Source organism: Grampus griseus (genome assembly GCF_964374135.1).
Source record: "Grampus griseus genome assembly, chromosome: 1".
Lineage (NCBI taxonomy): Eukaryota > Metazoa > Chordata > Mammalia > Artiodactyla > Delphinidae > Grampus > Grampus griseus.
Genome location: NC_139017.1, coordinates 84,662,852 through 84,682,244, shown reverse-complemented (window position 1 = coordinate 84,682,244; position 19,393 = coordinate 84,662,852). Strand labels below are relative to the sequence as shown.

General features: G+C 38.3%; 1 protein-coding gene across 7 annotated transcripts in view; it reads right to left on the bottom strand.

The window, feature by feature from the left end:
* The window catches only part of ST7L (suppression of tumorigenicity 7 like), a gene marked incomplete at its 3' end in the record, with an annotated part of 150,993 nt that overhangs the window by 69,833 nt on the left and 61,767 nt on the right, over nt 1-19,393 (bottom strand). For 6 of the 7 annotated variants that reach the window (XM_082648131.1, XM_082648129.1, XM_082648132.1 and 3 more), the window contains one exon: nt 14,517-16,817. In XM_082648131.1, coding sequence (XP_082504257.1) covers nt 16,639-16,817 — 179 coding nt within the window. Of the gene's footprint in view, nt 1-14,516; nt 16,818-19,393 lie in introns of those variants that run through there. The other variant, XM_082648134.1, reaches the window with a different exon arrangement.

The following is a 19,393-nucleotide window of genomic DNA, read 5'->3' as shown; positions in this document are numbered from 1 at the left end:
CAGGGCCCTTGTGGTCTGCGGTGAGGGGATTCCTGTGGAGAAATAGGACTGAGTGAGTCAGGCCAGGGGAATGTCTTCCTTGCAGAGTGGAGTCAACTGGATAACTGATGAGCCAATGGTGGGATTAGGGAGGGGGGAAATGGGAGGGGAAAAGAAGAGTTTCTGACATCTTGAGCTAGGATTAAGAGGAGGAAAGCTCTAAGGTAGTGGAAGGGTAAGGGGCTCACAGTCAGTCTGAACTCAAGAATAGAGTTGAATGAATTACAAAAGGATGCTGTCTTGTATCCTGGGCCACTGGGAAGAGCTCTCAGGTCCCAGTTAGCTTCAGCTCTTACAAGGTTATCCAGGTTACCACATAAATGATAGCCTAGGCCTTCCATGGGAAATCAACCTGAGCTAAATCTACCTGTGTTCTATTATCTTATTCTTTCTTGGTTCTTACCCTGTGGAAGGAATCGGGCCTCTTCTGGCATCTCATACTGCTCTGTGCTTTTCCCTGGGCTCCAAGTTCTAGTTCATAAAGACCAAGTTTTGCAATTTCCTATAAATGGTTAAGAGAACAGCAAGCTGTCCAGAGAGTGAGAGGTCTGAAAAGTGAGGTGGATAGTGAGAGAAAAGAGGTCCATGTAAGCCCCATTACAGAGGCTATGTGGCGCCCAAAAAGAATAATGGCCAAGCAATTAATTTTTCCTCTTATTCCTTAGCTTGCCTCTGCATTCCGACTGGCTTTACACAACTGGCATCCATTCTGCACTATACAAACAGAAACTAATTTATCTGGAACAAGCAGCAAAATGAGAACTTTATTTGGTGCAGTCAGGACCCCATTTAGTTCTGCTGCTACTCACTCACTGCCTCTAGTCTTCCCCTTGCACATCTTTCCTCTGTTCAATAGAGGCCTGTCCCTCAGATCAGCAGTCTCTTAGCCTGCCACCTCTGTTTCACTCCTTCCTGTTGGTCTTCATTTCTTTTAGCTTTTAATATTTATGTATAATGCATTGCAGAAAATGCTGTTTGGATACAAATTAAGTTAAAAGACATTATCCTTTAAGGATCTTAGAATCTTTTAGAGAGGGCACAAGACTTAAATACCTCAGCTGCACAGCCTATAGCCAATTCCTCTTATGTAAAAGTAAGAATGCCAGCCTTAACATAGTCCTGCAGATAAAAGCCAACTTGTATTATTGCTGGCCTTGAATAATAGCATGAATCCATACTCTTCCTTAGAGTGATACTAGAAAAATGAAATCAGGGACTTCAGATTATTTAAAAGAATCAAACATTGCCTGGCCCTGAGGGTCTGTCTGCAAAGTCTTGTAGGTCTGACTCCTTGACCACTCACTGCCTCAGTCTTCTTCCTCCCTGTTACAGAGAGTAATTTCTTCCCTTTCTCTCACCTCCCTTAGCAAGCACACCAACCACTAAGTCCTTCGCCAAATTCTCAGACCCACTCAGGACCTTGATTTCTCCATGGCTTAATATAAGAAAGATAACAAGGATTTTTTTCCCCTCAGCCTTTCTGAGGTTTTATTTAAATGCCCTCAGTGGTCACAGGGCAGAAACCCAAGGGAGGAAGGCAGGGAGACTATGTTTCTCATCCCTGGGAGGCCTAGATGCAGCCTGCAGCCAAATTACAGCACCAGAGAACAATGTAATGCATTCCTGGGCAGGTCGGTGGGACCCTGGGCGCCTGGGCCTTGTGGAGAGAGGTGCCAGACACAGAGCTCTCCGTAAGCAATCCTGCAGAGCCGCCCCCTGGTTCAGAAATGAAATACGGGAGAGCTTCACATTATGCAGAGACCTGTAGCTCACACCTGGTTATTGATGGCCTTGGTGGAGGCCTCTGCCCCCACCCTCCACTTGGGAACTGCCTGCTACTATGGGGGTTGGGCATCTTTGAAGCAATGTTGGAAAACAAGAAAGAGATGTTTCCTTTTCACTCTGCCCTTCCTATCAGCCTGTACATAACCGTGAGGATATATATACACAAATATCTCAGGCTGCATATGGGTTCTAGTCATCCTCCTTCTCCCCAACAAAAAAAGAAAAAAGCAACTAGATTTCAATCAAACACTTCAAAACTCATACCAGTAACAGGGGTTCAGCTATAACCAAGGAATATTATAAAATTATCAACATGCAAGCAGCTGTTGGTTTGGGGACTGGCACCCCTCTGGGAGGTGGCAGGAGAAGGATACAGAAAGGGCATGGAGAGAAGAGATCAACAGTGGAGAATTCCCACCTAGGCAGAGTGGCTGAGACTGTAGAACTTCTCATGGCTGGTTCACGCTGGAAAGAGTGCAATTCGTGTCCTACATGCTATGAATGATAGGGCAGTCTCCTATGACTGCACGAGGTACGATTATCAGGCCTCCTGCTCATGACCTGTTGTTGTTTTTAACTCTTACTAGGTTAGAAAACAGGATAGCTTTAGGTTGCAGAGATGATCTCCACAAGAGAAAGGCACTAGAGGGGAGCAAGCAGTGGCTTTACTAGGGTAAATATGTCACAGTTGCTGCACTAGACTGAGCTTTCCCAGAAGCTGGTGATTGGCAGGTTTCAAGTAACGGCCAGTGAGGTGTCAGTAATATACCTGTCCCTGACCCCAAAGGTCAAAGTGATAAAAGAGAGGGTATAGGTACGTTTTTCCACTTCCCATTTATGGCTTAAATGATCTCTGAGCATCTCTGTGGTCCTTCCTCATTTACTTAAGATGTTTTAGTCATCCTGGATTTGAGAAAGCAAGGTAAGCATTCTCCCTTTTGTCCCCTAACTCTGAACTGTTCTGGCTTAAAATTTGCCTTTGCTCACTTCCATTCTGCCTACGAGTCTATGGATAGAGCAGCTGGGCATGGGAGTTCTCTCTTTGGCCAAAAGAAGCCAAAATTGGATGACTACTTAACACCATCAACCCCAGTAAGCAGACTTGACCAAACAGAAAAGCTAAGCTGAGTGAATTAAAAAGATAGTTTAATCCACAGCTGTTCTATTTGACAACTTTCAAGGTGGGGCTTCCCCAAGAATAACTGTGATATTTATAAAAAGGTTTTTCATGTATAAACACTTTAGCTTATATGTAATTGTCTCACCAACCCTGTGATAGGAATTACGCTCATTGTACAGGTGCCGTTCAGAGAGGCTCTGTGATTTGTCCAAAGTCCTGTGGATACTGAGTGGCTCAGCCAGAACTCAAACCAAGGGCTTCTGACTTCAAATCCTGTGTGTTCTCCTCAAAGACTGAGGGTGCCTAGGGCTGGAGGCACAAGAATCCCAGCACCTTTAGGACAGAAATTGATACAAAATATCCTAGGAGAGTATACATGAGCAGAATTTACAAAAGGAACAGCTTAGGCCTTCCTTAACCTCATCGATGAACCCCCTTTTTGCCATTTCTGCCACTAATACCACCACCACCAAATGATCACTATACTACATTTAGTGGTCCATGTTTAATCAGCTCTGGTTCCTAATTCTTTCTATTCCTTTTTTCTTTTTCAGATTAACAGTTAAATTTTTGTTTTAGTTTTATCTAGTCCTTTTAAAGGGATGCTAAATGTGTAGACAGAGCAGAAGTAGTCATGAGAAGCCATGAGAGGAAGTTATTAAAGCTTTGGGCTTTTAAAGTATGTATTAGAATTTCCTTTGAGAGTTCAATCTTTTTAAAAATGCTCTCAACTCCTGGTCTAGGAAAGTAAGAACAGGGAATGAGAGTGCTTAAAAAAAAACTGTCCTATCCCAGGCCAGATGCCTACTCACAGCCCAGTAAAAGTCCTGGGACCTCTAGCCAAGACAAGCTATTTATCTACACCAAAGCAAGGAGTATCTACCCTGCAGAGAAACCCGTGCAAGATGAGGCAGACAGCAGATTTTCACTTGATCAAAAACTTTTGCTGCTCTCAACCCCTCCTCCTACCCTCATTCAAAATCTGGACTTCTGTTTAGGTCTGAGACAGTGAGACAAAGCAGCTCCAAGAGATGATGTGTGTAAGGGGAACCCTTCCCTGTTCAACCCTGGAATGCATTCCGTTAGAGACAGCATAAGCCCTCACATATCCTACCTATCCCACTCCTGAACCCCAACTGTGAAGGCAGAAAGGAAAACTGCAGGAACACCATGTTCATCAATCATAGATCTGGGATGCTACAGCTCCCTGACCTGGGCCCCCACTTGAGCTAGGGGAAGAACACCTCATGAAAACAGTCTACCTATAGTTAGGATTTCTCCCAGAGCAAACCTTACTTTTTGGTCCATCGATCTTGGCTCTCACTGTTCTCCTTGCTTCCCACCCCCACTGCCTCCGCATGTGGGCTCAGAAGTCATCATCTAAAGAATTCCACTGCTCACCTCCTGCATAGCAGCACAGCCCCATGAGGCCGCACACCAGATGGAGGGGATAAAAGTACGAGGTCATGGCTTCTAGCAAGAGGCTTTTTCTTAAACTAACCCTGACTCCTGGAAAAGAGGCAGAGCAGGAGAGTGTCGAGTGAGCTGCTGACGACAGCAGCTTCAGAGGTCTTGTATAAAAAGCTAACTGAGCTTTCAGTGGAAATTTCTCTACTCCTGGTCTCATGTCTACTTCTTGAAGGTGTCTGAACAGAATGCAGAGACTGTCAAACCAAAGGGTTAAATCCTGCCCAATTGTAGGGACCTATTCAGCAGGCTGCCATACACATGCTAAGGTGGAGGCCAAACCCTGAACACATACCCCGTTTCTCCAGGAATGTAACTATGAATAAAGGGAAAGGGTATGGAAGGTGGACTAGAACTCAGGGGAAATTGAAAAGGTTGTCAGTAGGCCTTCAAAATGTTTGTGTATAATACACAGACGGGGATGCAGAAGGATCATCATTCCTAGAACTGTTATGTTTGCTGGGTGACAATGTACAGAAGCAATAATTACAAAGAGACATAACAGTTTAACACTGAGAAACAGAAGTCTCAGAATAAAGGAATCAGGTGAATGAGATTAATCAGGCTTTCTATAGGAGGTGGCTTTTGAGCTGGATTTTTAAAATATAAGGAATGTCCTGGTTGAGAGAAGAGAGAGGAAGGCATTCTAAATAGAAGGAACTGGTTTATGCTGAAACTTAGAAGCAAGAATGTGAAAGCAATATATAAGGAATTTCAAGCAAGTACATATTATATACACTGGAGAATACAGAGAAATTAGAATGCTGAGATCAGGGCTTAAATAATGTGAGGTGACTGCATGTGCCCAGACTGTCAAATGGCTCAGAGTCCCCTATAGAGCCACACAGCATCTTGATCTATGTCAGTAAACACCAGGGCACCTATGGGAAAACACAAGGATGAGTCCATTTGTTACAGATACTGGGACTAGAAGACAGCTACACTGTAAAACCCACAAAATGCTAAGTATCATTAATCACAGTTCCCTATCATTTGAGATTCTGGGGTAAATAAGAGATATCAAATATCCTATCCAGAACTGTGATGCATTAATGTAGGTTTACGGGCCTAGAACCTGACACAAATCAAGCCAAACTCTTAAGAAATTAGAATGTAAAAAAGGAATTCTTTAAAATAGAAAATACATGTTTCTTTCCCTGACTCTCAAACTTAAAACTTGACTGGTCCCCTATATCCCGTTTGGCATACTGGACTTTTGAGGCTAGCACATTCACCATAGCTGCGGCCATACTGAATAGGAAGAGAGCTATGAAAGAGCTTTAGGGACTGCAAAATCAGTTTACTAATAAGTGAGAGGATAGTTCTGGTGTACTACAGGGTGCTAGAGCAACAGCCAAAGACAAGATACAAATTCCGATTTCATAAACTTCAAATTAGGTCTCTGGCTTCTTGCACTTGTTGGAGGTAAAAACAGAGCTATTTATCGGGCTTCTGCCAAGTTTCCTAACTGAACTTTCCTAACCTCTGATGACAAAAACTGCAAGGGCAACCCTGTTCTTCCACAGCATTTGCCTGGTGCCACTTTCAAAAACAGAATATTGAAATGTATGTGTGTGTGTGTATATATACATATATGCATTTATACATATATATGTATATATATAAATTATATTTATGAACATTGAATAAGCCAAAAGGTGAGCAGTATCTTAAATTTTTGCTTTACTTAACTGGCACAATTTAGTTAGTGCTGGAAGGGAGGCAACCATTTAAGTGATAGCATTTGTTGGTATCATCTTGGTATTTTCCTCCTCCCCTAGGCAGTTTATAAAAGGTGATTTCTGAAACCCTTCACAGTGGAAAAGCTCAAGGGTTTACATTCAACTGTGACACCACTATGAATTCATTAAGAAGCATGTTTCAGGTTGCACTATAATTTCCCTATGTAACATAAACCCATGGAATCTGACATAAGCTGATTGCTCATGCTGGTTATTTTATTTACATTTCTGAATGGAAGGGACCTCAATACTCATAAAATATCTTACTAACTTATTATTTTTCATCTGTTCTCCCAGAGCAGCTATTATAAAACAGGCATAGAGACATAAGTCTCAACTTGTATGACTGGTTAAGCAACCAGGGAAAAGTTACTGCTCCAAAGCAATTTTTTAGAAAATAATTCAATATGGAGCTTGAGACCAAATGAGATATCATTACTCTAAATGCCATGTGAAAGATAAAAGTTAAAAAAACAGTGTTCATTATCTTCGTTGAAGTCCTATGGGAGTAGGAGGTAGTTCACAGGAACTTAGGGGGTCTGGAGTTTACCTAAGTCTTTCTTTAGAGACCTAATGTTAGCAGACACAGCCTAGTATAAACGGGAACACAGGTGAACGGATGAGAGTGGGCTCCTCACAACCCAGAAATATGAATGCGCCTCCTCACCAGCATGCTACTAATCAGACTTCTGAAATGGAAGATACCATCATGCATCTAATTCATTATTTGGAGATGTATGTTTTGTTCATCTATCCAAAGAATAATAATTTCCACTTATTCCAGAAGATATAGCAAGCTCAGATAAATTGCTAAAGAAGTAACAATTACCAGTTAACTCCAGAGCCTGATCTGCGGTCTTCTGCCTGTAAGTCTGTGTTCAAATCATCCCACTTTCTTTCTTCTGCTGCCACACTGAGTTAAATCAGTATATTCTTCGACCCTCTAGCCTTGGGCCTACTCTTCTACTCAATATACTTTCATCATTTTACCATATCTAATGATTACATGCCTAACAGGATAAATTCCCCAAGGACAGGTTCTGTACCTATTTTTAAAAATATTTTAATATGTATTTCAAGGTCATATCCCCAATGATCCAGTCAGTACATATACTTGACTGAGCCCAATAAAGATAGGAAATCTTTTTCAGTTGTTTAGAGAGAAAATCTTGGCAGTTCCCCCTGTAAAAATGTAGAATTATCCAGGATTCAGAATTGATCAGCAAAATTCAGCTTAGAAGAGAGGGAAAAGGCAGCTTATTTTAGTACCTTAATCCAATATACTTTTATTATTTTCCTTAATTAACCTGATATATTTTCAGAATCAGTCACTGCAGGGTACAGCTTTGACATGAACAGTGGGCTCTGGGAAATTCTGAGTGGTTCTTTCCCTTTCTTTCTCACATGTCCACAGAGGTACATGAGCACCTAACTCTTTAGTACCTAACTCTTTAGTCCTAACTCTTTGCTGTCCCATTCTGCTTCTGACATCACACTTTCATTTTCTAAACCAGGATGGTCCTTAGCCCTTATTAATCTGTCATTATTAGGAATGAGAGGATATAAAAGACAAAGATAAAAATGAATGAGTATAGTAGGCTTTAGTCTTAGGGCAGCTACTATATGAATCTGAGGGGTGACACTTCTTATTTCAATCTTGAGTTGTGGAGCACTTCATTTTTTAATAAATTCTAAACTATTCAGATGAACATAATGAATACTGCTGTTTACAAAAACACGAACTTCATCACTTATGTGTAAAGATGAAAGTCTTTCATGTCTGATATCTGAAAAAGAATAAAATAAAGAGACCTCCTTCTATTTCCTCTTGTTTGACTGAAAGGAAAAAGCCTCTATCAGTCTAGATTGACTTTTTTGGGTCACTAAATCTTATGTGAGGCATGTGAAAATAACTCATCAGTCACTTCTAGTCAAATGAATAAATCTCCAAGGATGAACTAATCTACTGTTATGGCAGTAGCCTCTGTCTTACACTAATACATGTCTTGCCTACCTTAAACCCCTTACCACTAGACTATGAGTTATTTGTGAACAGGGATTGCATTTTATATTTCATAAAGGTGCCCAATAAATATCTGCTCCTTGAATGAATGAATGATGAACAAATTCATTACTAGTAACATCTGAATATAATGAATTCAAACACCAAAAACTTACAGTATTTTACAGGATAATCATTACCATACTATAGCATGTTAAAGAATATTAGTTAACATATTTTTAAATGCTGAGGCTCTTTAAAAACTAAACTTTGAAAACAAATTAAGATAAGCCCTACTGGAGTCTTTTCATTCAATAAGCCAGTACTGAAACAAGAATCTTTTCAGGGTATCCAGGATTCTGAACTGCATGTTCTAGTGCAGGTTTTTGGTTTTGGATTTTTTTAGAGTCAGTATTATAAGAGCTAAATTACACCAAGAGCAAATTAATAAGAAAAGTCTACACAGCTAGGGCTTTGTTGAATAGAATCCCTGAGCTCCCAATAAGGACTAAATCCCAAAGGGATCACAGTCAAGTAAATAAAAAATCCATCTAAATTTTATCAGAGGGCAGAGTTTCAACTTTGAATACCCCAGCAACCAAGGATGAATTATGTATAAGATTAGTAAAGTGCCTTCATCCACGCCCCAGCCAGAGAACATTCTTCTATCTCACTGTGACTGAAGGAAAAATAGCAGTGTATTTGTCTGCCAAGAACAGTTGTGGCTATACTCTAGGTAGGAGTTTAACAACTGAGGGATTAAAATTTAATTGTAAACCTGCTGCTACCTGGCAGTAAAAGCTTGAACTCTGGCATCAGAAAGAAACTGGGACTCCAGCATACTGAATAGATGAAAACAAGAGCTGGCATGTTCCTAACAAAGAGTATGAGAGTATGTTCCCTTCTTAAATTCTGCCCCAAACTGCTTCTTTCTCTGTATATCCTATTTGTAATATGCAAGAGTGCTCAATGGGAATATAGCTCTTTTCTACACTTTGAATAGTACATATACATTTCATTTCCAGAACGCTTGAAATTACAGGATGAGGTTAAAGGGTGATTATGTGGTCTGAATTCTCTGAATATCAGTTCTCTTAATTTTGTTGAGCATCACCTGAAGCCCAAATAATTTCTTTTCTTGAAGCTAGCTGTTGAGATGGACATAACGCAATCTTAATATTATTACAGAACTAAGAAAGATTATTTTTTCCTCAAATTCAGATAGAATACCATTAACACCCAATCTTTCAGTGAGGCCTCTTCGGCATTAAGGAACACATTGAAGTTTCCGATGTATTGTTACAACTGCTAGAAGTACATCTGCTACCTAAAAATCCCACTTTAGCAAAACAAAACAAAAAAAAAGCCCCACGAGTTATGTTATTTTAGACCAAAAGTTTATTCTGTTCAGTTAAACTGCCCCTCACAGTCCTTCACAAACTTCACCTTTGATTTTGAAAGAAGAGTGATGTTGAAACATAAGATATAGATTTGTAGTTTATATTAAGACTTTTTTTTTTTACCATTTCAAAGAGTTAATTAAATTCCCTCTGAATCACTATAAATGAGTACCTACTGTTTCTTCAGTATTACCGCACATTTCAGACAGTTAGAAAGGCTGAAGTTCTTTATACAGTTGTGTGACTATGTGATATAAATGATCAAACAGTGTTCTTTCTTAAGTGGTTTACTAGCCAGAACAGGAATGAAATTAAAGTGAATCAGTTTGAAGACAGAAAAGCAAATGTGCATTCTTTATTTTAAAACATCAGAGTTCATCAAATAGGCTTATACTATGAAGAATTTTCCAGGTAGCTTATTTGTCTACTTGTACCTTTGCAATTAACCACTTCTGCAATCTAAGAGCCTTTTCTATTTTCTGACAATCCACATTGGCCTCTTTATTTAAAACTCTTCTCCAAATTCATCTCCTATGGGAAGACACTAGCAAAGCCAATTTACTATCATCACTCCATCAGTCTATATTCCCTCAGCATTACTATATTTGGTTTGAAATTTATTCTTTTGTACTTGTTTTAGTATACGTTGTAAGGTGACATATTTTTGAAACCAAGCATATATATGACTAAAGGGCTATCTATTGTGTGATTTCAAGGAACTCTCTTATCTTCAACGGCTCAAACTTCCTCATCTATTACATTGGAAGATCACAGTCTGTCCTCCAATGCTTCTGGTAAGAATAAATGACAGTGTAAGTATAAACTCTTAAAAAAAGAAAACTAATGAAGTCCATGTTACTCTTGGTTTAGAATTGTAATATATTAAGTAGTTGCACTAATTTAGTTCGTTTGAGCATTAGAAATTTGATTGGTGGGGGGAAGGAGCAACATTCCACTCAAGAAAAAAGCCAAAATAACTATTCCTCGCGATTTTAATTTTCCTCTGTACCCATTATTCTCTCCATTTAGAGGATTATGCTGGGTCTGCAAAACACAAAGATGTTTTCTAAAACAAAACCCAGTAGGTTTCCTAATATGAATTCTAATACCACTAGTGTAATGGGTTTGGAATGAGTGATTTACATCAATATCTGGGCACAGCTCTTCTAAAAACTGCTATGCAGTCCATTTGCCTCAAGTTCTAATAATTAACAATAAATATATTAGTAGAAGTTAGTGACAGGATATCTTAGACTTTGGCAGAGATTTTCACTTTGAGGGGGGAAAGATGATTAAATATACTGCCAAATAAATTCAGGGAGAGCTTTTGTGAACTTCACACTTGTCAAGCACATGTTTAATAGGGAAAGAGGGTGCTTTCCACAAACTTCAAAACTGAATTAAATCCTGGGGAAGGGATACAGACATGCATTAAAAAGTACATTGCCCTAACTTTTATTATTATTATTATTGTTTTTGCCTTTGAAGAGTTCAGTACTTAGAAAATTTGGATAAAGAAGAACATTAGCAATTTCATAAATTTCTCATTCTGGTTCTTTTTGAAGGAAAACAATGAGGATGAAGCATGAGAAATTACCCTTATAAAAAGTAGAGAACAACTTTTCTCTTGCTACAAATATCCCAGTTAATTCAGAAAATCAAAATTGGAATATGCCAGACTGCCCAAGTAAAGACTTTAGCAGCACTAACAATGGAACAAAAGTGTAAACATTTAAAAATTTTGACCTGTCACGATAGGCTCATTTTATTATCAGGATACTCTCTGGGAAATAACCCAGATATATTACTGTGGAAACAGCATGGTTATAGAAGAGTATTTTACAGGAATTTAAGTTTAGTTACAATTCAAAATGTTTTTAAAACTATATTAGTTCTTGAAAATAATCCATTTTCAAACAAAGTAAAGCAACATTTTAATAGTTTAATTTCTAAATGGGGCCCTATGTATTTAATAAAGAAGAATGCAACTCTCACAGGTTTTTAGTATTAATAAAGTCAGATGAAGAATATAAAAAAACTCTTTTACCTATGAACAGATTTCACATCACTGGTTATGACAATGGAAAATTAGGAACCTTTAAAAATATTTTTTTTGGGGCTTCCCTGGTAGTTCAGTGGTTAAGAATCTGCCTGCCAATGCAGGGGACACAGGTTCAAGCCCTGGTCTGGGAAGATCCCACATGCTGCGGAGCAACTAAGCCCGTGTGCCACAACTACTGAGCCTGCGCTCTAGAGCCTGCAAGCCACAACTACTGAAGTCCACGCGCCTAGAGTCCGTGCTCCGCAACAAGAAGCCCCCGCAATGAGAAGCCCACGCACCGCAACAAAGAGTAGCCCCCACTCGCCGCAACCAGAGAAAGCCCACGCGCAGCAACGAAGACCCAATGCAGTCAAAAATAAATAAATAAAATAAATTAAATTTATATATATTTTTTCTACTGGTATATATCAATATATGGTTATAATTGTCTATCAATTTCTCTAGTTATGAAGACAATCTTTGCCCTGCAAAAAATGATAATTGTGGACAAACCTTCTCAAAAGTTCTGGTCACTGTTCAGTAAAAGACAATAAGCATTTTTATCAGCTTATTATTTTTTAAAATTTAATCTGGGGAGAAAAATGTTAATTATTTTTGGGAAGAGGCTGAAGAAATCCCAGTGAGACATTCTGTAGAGAGGTCTTTTGTTAGTATAACATCTGACCTTCTATATCTTTGGAAATCATGCAAACTTGGCTAATGTAGTACTTAAAGAATTAATCAAGCAGATTGTTAGGCCCTAGTTACAGTGGAGCCAGCCAATTATGAGTTGCTCAGAAATTCATCACTGGCCTGTCTAACCACATTTTCCCACATAAAGATTAGTAGAAATATGTGGAAACTGGGCCCATTCCCACCCCAGCACAGCTACAATATGTGTTCAGTGAAACAAATTTTAACCAAGTTTTGCCTTAGTGAAACAAACAATTTATTTGGGAATCTTTTTGATTTCTGTCTTTACCCATAACATCTTTTCTGCCAACATTGCAAAGGCTGCCCCATTTAGTTAAAACACAACTAGGGATTTTTATATTCAAACACACTTGTGAATTCAAAGCACTAAAAAGTCACATGCCACAAGCCTGAATTTATCAGTAAGTTAATGAAATTCCCAAAGACCATCTTCAGTCTTTTCACTGTTGTAATATGCCCTCCCAAGGCTTACTAAGAAGAAAGCTTTTCTTGCAAGAGAGAAATGAAAGAGGCCAGAGTAGATGAAGATTGGTTCTCTAAGGAGAGGACAGTGCTGCTCTTAAATAAAGAAGCGCCTTTCAGATAAGCAGAATCAGATTCCAGTTCATTGGTTTGCTGGCTACCCTTACTTTGAACTCTCATATTTAACCCAGCAGGCTTCAAAGCAGGTGAGAAAATGATCTACCACTTAAAAGCAATTTTTCCTTTTTCAGGAATTCTGGTCTTAAGAGAATATCAACTCTGATATCAGCACATTCCACATCTCCAGGGATTTATGCAATTTTTTTTTCATTGCTCTATGTCTAATATCTGGCGAGGAGAAAAATCAGGAAAAAGTCCTAACTTGCTGAAAATGAAGTCTTCTTCCATATAGCTTAATATCATGCAAAAGAAGAAGGGGCACTAAAACCACTGACCATTCTAATGCATTCCCTTCCATTTATCTAAATCTGATGTTCAGTGAGGATTATTAAAAATCATTAATCCCTAGTGCCTTGCTTCACAAAAAGGCAATTTTTGTAACAAATGCATTTTAACAAATTCAAACTGAATTTACTCTAGCATGTGAGCTAATACAAAAAGATATTAGATGAGGAAGAGACAATGGCAACAATGGAAGGAACTTAGGAAATTTTCTTAAATTGCTTTGCCTTATTAAATAGAAGAACAAATATGTTTCAAAGATTCTTCATTGATTTCTGTACTTCACTGATACTGTACTTGGCTATCAAATATCTGACCTAACTGAAAATTTTAACACAGGCAATTTGCAACTTATCAATTGGTTCTGCTCTATAAGGCACTTTGCTAGTGCCTAGTGCCTAGAATTTGAAACATTTCTCCACTTTCTGGTACACATAATGTACCAGAAGTATAGTACTAATAGTATCGTTTAAATGATACTTAACCACCATTTCTATGGAAAAATGCATTTTGAGTTTACTAGTAGAACATGGCTCCTCCAAACATGAAGGGGGTAGGGTTTCCCACTATAGCTGCACTTTGGTGATGATGATGACAACAACAATGGCAACAACAGCTAACACCTAGTTTTTACTGTCAGCAGACACAGTTCTAAACACTTGATAAATTTTAAACTCATTTAACCCTCAAAAAAACCCATGAGGCAGTACTATTCTCATTTTACAATGCAGGGTTGGGGGGTGGAATGTTAAGCAACTTACCCAAGGTGGCACAGCCAATAAGTGTCAGGGCTGGAATCCAAAGCAAAGCAGTCTGGCTCCAGAGCCTATGTTCATAACGACTCTACAATCCTACCCCTTCTCCACCTTGATAAGGTGGCACTACCCAGGAATTCTAAATTCTTCTTATTGGGGGTAGAGTAAAGCAGGACTTCTCAAGTTTTAAACGTGTATATAGGATCACCTGAGGATCTTGTTAAAATGCAGATTCAGGAAGGCTGGAGTGGTACCTGTGGTTCTGCGTTTCTAACAAGTTCCTGGGTGATGATGGTAATGCTCCTGGGGCAGAGACCACACTATATATATATATATATATATATATATATATATATATATATATATATATTTTTTTTTTTTTTTGCGTTACGCAGGCCTCTCACTGTTGTGGCCTCTCCCATTGCGGGCCTCTCCCCTCCGGACGTGCAGGCTCAGCGGCCATGGCTCACAGGCCCAGCCGCTCTGTGCACATGTGGGATCCTCCCAGACCGGGGCACGAACCCGCGTCCCCTGCATTGGCAGGCGGACTCTCAACCAGTGCACCACCAGGGAAGCCCGAGACCACACTATATTAAGTGGTGAAGAAGCAGAATTTGAGCCTCTAGTTTTCTTGCTGTCTGTTGAGGTATTTGTATATTGAGTTTATAAGCTGGAGTCTGCCTATACTATAATCATTTCCCATTAATTCTTAAATGGAAACTGCCCTTGGAACTGCTGCATAACAAATATTGGTTTGCAGGTACTTTCAGTAAATATTTAACTTTTAGGAATTTAAAATGTACATGTAAAGGCCACAAGGATAAAACGTGGCTGTAAAAGTTTGCTGTCAGGCACATTTTAAACACTATACACTACCAACAAATACCAAAAGACAGAAAACAAATGCCTGTTTATTGTTCATCAACTAGAATCACAGTAAATTAATAACTTTTGGTCTAAAAAAGATTCCACTTTCAAATGTGTAATTATTCATTCTCGGACACTGCTAGGAGCTTGTGCTATGCAATCTTAAAGGCTCTTCTGATGCATCAGAGATCTCTTAGGTAAAGGCAGACACTATATATATACTATACATACTAACACTGATGAATAGAGCAAACAGTGAGTACACTGCACATTAACTTTAGCCAGTACCCCATGGCAGTACACTACTAACAATGACTACATCTCTACTCCAGATTCTAGATCTTCCTCCTCTCTCTATTTTACCTCCTTCCCACTGCCCTGAGAGACACCCAAGGATCATCTCTCCCACTGCTTTCCTGTGATCTCAAATACACAGCTGCATATTTTTTTCCGGTTGTTAAATTGACAAGATTCTCGTCTAGTCCATTTTTTTCCATGCCAGATTACACTGTGAAGTCATTTCAGTTTGAGACACACTTGCTCCCCAGTCAGCACCACTGCAAGCAACAGAGTTATGGTATGATCACTAAGCTTTCTCCTTATACTAAAAGGAAGCAGAAGAGTCAGTTTCCAACCCAAATATCTATACTCCCTGAACACAGTAAAAAGTCATCCTTCTTGAAGCCTGACCCAGAATCAAGTGTAGTCTCAGACTCCTAGGTCTACAGCCAGTGGCAACTTAACACATTATACAGTTGACCTTCAGGGGAAAAGAGAAACCAGTGCTCTCACTACTGGTGCCAGAAGAAAACCAACTAATCTTTAAGGCAAAAAATAAACTCCTAATGCAGGAAAAGAAAGTATGAGGAAACAGGGAGTTAGAATGGAGGCACATAGACAAAAATATAGAAATTACATTACCAAGTAAGGCCTAGTATTTCTATGGTTCTCAGTGCTTTTCTATTTGGGAATATAATGAATTAACATTTTCTTTTGGGGTTTGAATTCTTATTAGTTGGTAAAAATACAAAGATATACAAGACACATTTTTTAAAAGGCTTGGAGACTTACAGGGACTTATCTTTGGTAATTTTGCTTTGAGCCAGTGACATTAATTAACAGGTTTATGTAGAAAAGTAAAAAATCATGGGATACTCTCTCTAATATCAGTCCTCAAATACTTTCTGGACCTGGGTCCAGAAATGGGGAAGCAGTTCAAAACTAAAGGGTAAAAATAAAAATAAAGGTCTGTACGTGGTTCTACACCCAAGGTTGGGAGATCAATAAGAACATGTAGATATAAAAACAGGGAGAAATTTTGAGTAAAGAGGCACATTCTGAACCCAGGGCAAATGTCGCAACTGTCCCACCTTACCTACTTATTCTTCATCCTAGTTGCACTCTTGAATTTAACGTTCACCAAATCCTGAGAACTAATGATTTCATTTAAATGGAAAAATCAAAAGGCTTCTGTACAAAACAAGGGATTTTTTTTTAAATGCCGAAGAAAATGCATGTAAAAGGTGTGGATTATTCTTTAGCTAGTAACAAGGGCTATGCTTACCACCAAAAGTGATCTACAAAGACCAACTTTATAATGTTATGCCATTGTATTCTCTAAACTTCTAAGCAACAAAAATACAGCTCAAATCACCAAAATCTTATGTTTGACATATTTATGGCAGCAACTTTACAAATCAATTCCTGTAATTTACTATAACAAATATCTTCACTGCTCAGCTGGTTAAGCACAAACAGATCAGAGATGGTTTCTTGTGTGTTTTACAAATACTCTGCACAAGTCCTTGAGATCATACTTACAGCTTTAGCAAAAACACCCATGATTTCAGGAAACTGGTGTGTGAGAAGAGCTATCATTGCTGTAGAAGAACATAGTCCTGCTGTGAAATGGATGAAAAAAGGAAGCTCCTTCTTTGGGTAAACAGAAACATGATGAAACGCTGCAAGGGAGAAAAGACAGAAATGGATTTTATTTCAGAATACAGTGTAAGCCAGTTTTAATATTTTCAAATGAAATCCATGTATAAAAACTAAAAAGGAAAATGTTTTTTAAAAAAAGAACAAGAAGTCTCTGGTCAAGCAAGGGAGAAAGAAATTATCCATTATTTTCTCTAGCGTCAACAGAACACCTACATAGCCAGACGACTGCTGGGAACTGGGAATAGGATGGCATTGTGGGAAAGAACAGTAATTGTAGTCATGCTGAGGTGGTTTTGAAGAAGAGCTTTGTCACTTATTAGCTGTGTGATATTGAATAAGTTGCTAAACCCTCTAGTAGTTGCTATGGAATTGTTATGATGAACACTATAAGCCCTTTATAAAGGTGTTGTTATAATTTTGATCTTTGGGAGCTCAGAGATAAGTATAGAGATCAAGAGACAGACGTGTGGTTGGAGATTTACCAGAACAATAAGTTAACAATTTTACCCAGTTATTAATAAGTGTCCTATATGTGGCATTTCATTGAGCACTGTAAAAATCTAACCAGAACACCAAAGCCCTAGGATTCTGAACATATATGGAGTCCCTTGTCTTATTTTACCACATTCGCAAATTTACTCAGGTATTCTTTTTCTAATGATTGGATATTTCATTACCAATAGTATTCAGGTAGTTTTATGTTATTTGAAATTTGAAAATACTTGAATAACAATGCTGAGAGGAGCCTATTACAATGACTGGCAGACAGTAGGTACTCAATAAATGTCTGTTAAACTGAGAGTTATTCTGGGACTTCAGTTGACTGCTCAGGGTTGGACACAAACCTAGGAATTCCTGATGTAATATCCTGCATAAGTAAGGAATGACTAATTCAGTGCTGAATCGAGGTCAGCTATAAATTTAACTTTTTAAAACATAATGATTCACAGGGAAGATTACACCTAAGTTTCCTTCAGTAGCCAGGATTTTTTTTTATGTCTTATACTATCTTCAGAAAGTATATACCAAAAAGCAAACTCATTAAAAATCCAGAAAATTTCCAGAGCCTTGAGTCATGTTTAAAGTAAAAGCACACCAAGTCTGAATTTTTTTAAGTTAGAAACATTAGAAGCTGTGGACAACATTGTGCTTTCAGCACCCAAAAAAGCAGCAGTTCCTCCTGCTCTGTCCCTCAGCCATTAGAGGCCAACTTCTTCCAGCAAATCAAAAGATACAAACCATATTTGCAAAGACAGGGAACAAATACTTATATGTGCCAATGGTTACTATAATTGCTTTTGTGTGAAAGACAGCACAATTAATAATATTAATTAAACTGTAGCATTTTGTGGCTCACAAAGTGCTTTAATTTATATTAGTTTATTTTTTTTCAATAACCCTAGGAGACAGATAGTATTATTCCTACTTTTTAAGGTAGAAAATTATATAGCTTTAATAGGATAATTTTCTAAAATGTGAAATTTTTATACTGTAGGAGAGATCCAAATATTTCTTTTTGGATTGCTTTCCGTAGATTCATTTGTCAGTCAATGTTTGGCTAATACATCAAAATAATGGATGACTAGTACAGAAACACTCCCTTGGAAGTAAAGTTCAAATTTCATCACTGGCTTGTAGAGAAAAATTTATCAGGAGGCATAAAAGACAACTAAATAGCTATGTGAACTAAGGGAATAGTTCAAGTCTGAACTTATGAGGTTCATAAGCAAATTCCAGAATGCTGTAAGTCATATCAAGGTTGAAGGAGAATTGAAAACAAAAAACATTAAGTACTCCTGGGTATTAAAACTCTACATTATTAAAACTTTGTTCATTCTATCATAGTCAAAGACAGAAAAATACTCTAAGAATATACAATATAATCAAACTAAAACCCCCAGAATATCCCTCCTCTCCTACCTTCTAGAATTTGCAAATGAGTAGAACCCTAGAAATAATAAAGCCCTGCCAAAAAGCAAGCTCTCTTCTTGTAGCCTATGGCTCTGACAATACATAACAATAACAACCTTGATTTTATTCACATTACTATGAAAGACGGCCTTATATCAGTCAACCTCTGTAACGACTGGAGGGGGGGGCATAATTTTAGGCTAAATGTATTAGCCTAACATAATACACTCTTGTATACTGATGTTCCGCAATTAAAGATTCGTTCCTTTGCCTTAAATATCCTTGTTCCCATTAAAATGGAAAAACAATACTTACTATCACCACCGTAATAGTAAAGGAAAAATTTCTAACCCTAATGACCTTCTAATTGCTGAAGTCAATGGATTCTTCTCAGTAATTACCTTATTAAATACCTCAGATACTCCTCCTCACTTGGAAATTTTTTCCTCCTTTTAGTTTCTAGGTTATCTAGTTCTGGTTCTTGCCCTGTCTCTCTGACCACTCTTTCACTGAATCTTCTGACTCCTTATCGGCCACCCATCCCTTAGACATTTTCATCATGGTTCACCCTTAGTTTACTTCTCACACTCTTTACAGTTTCCCTTAGTGATCTCATTCATGCCTAGAAAATGATGACTCCCAAGTCAAGTTTTGTGATGTAGAGAGATGCAAAGGGAATGAGATA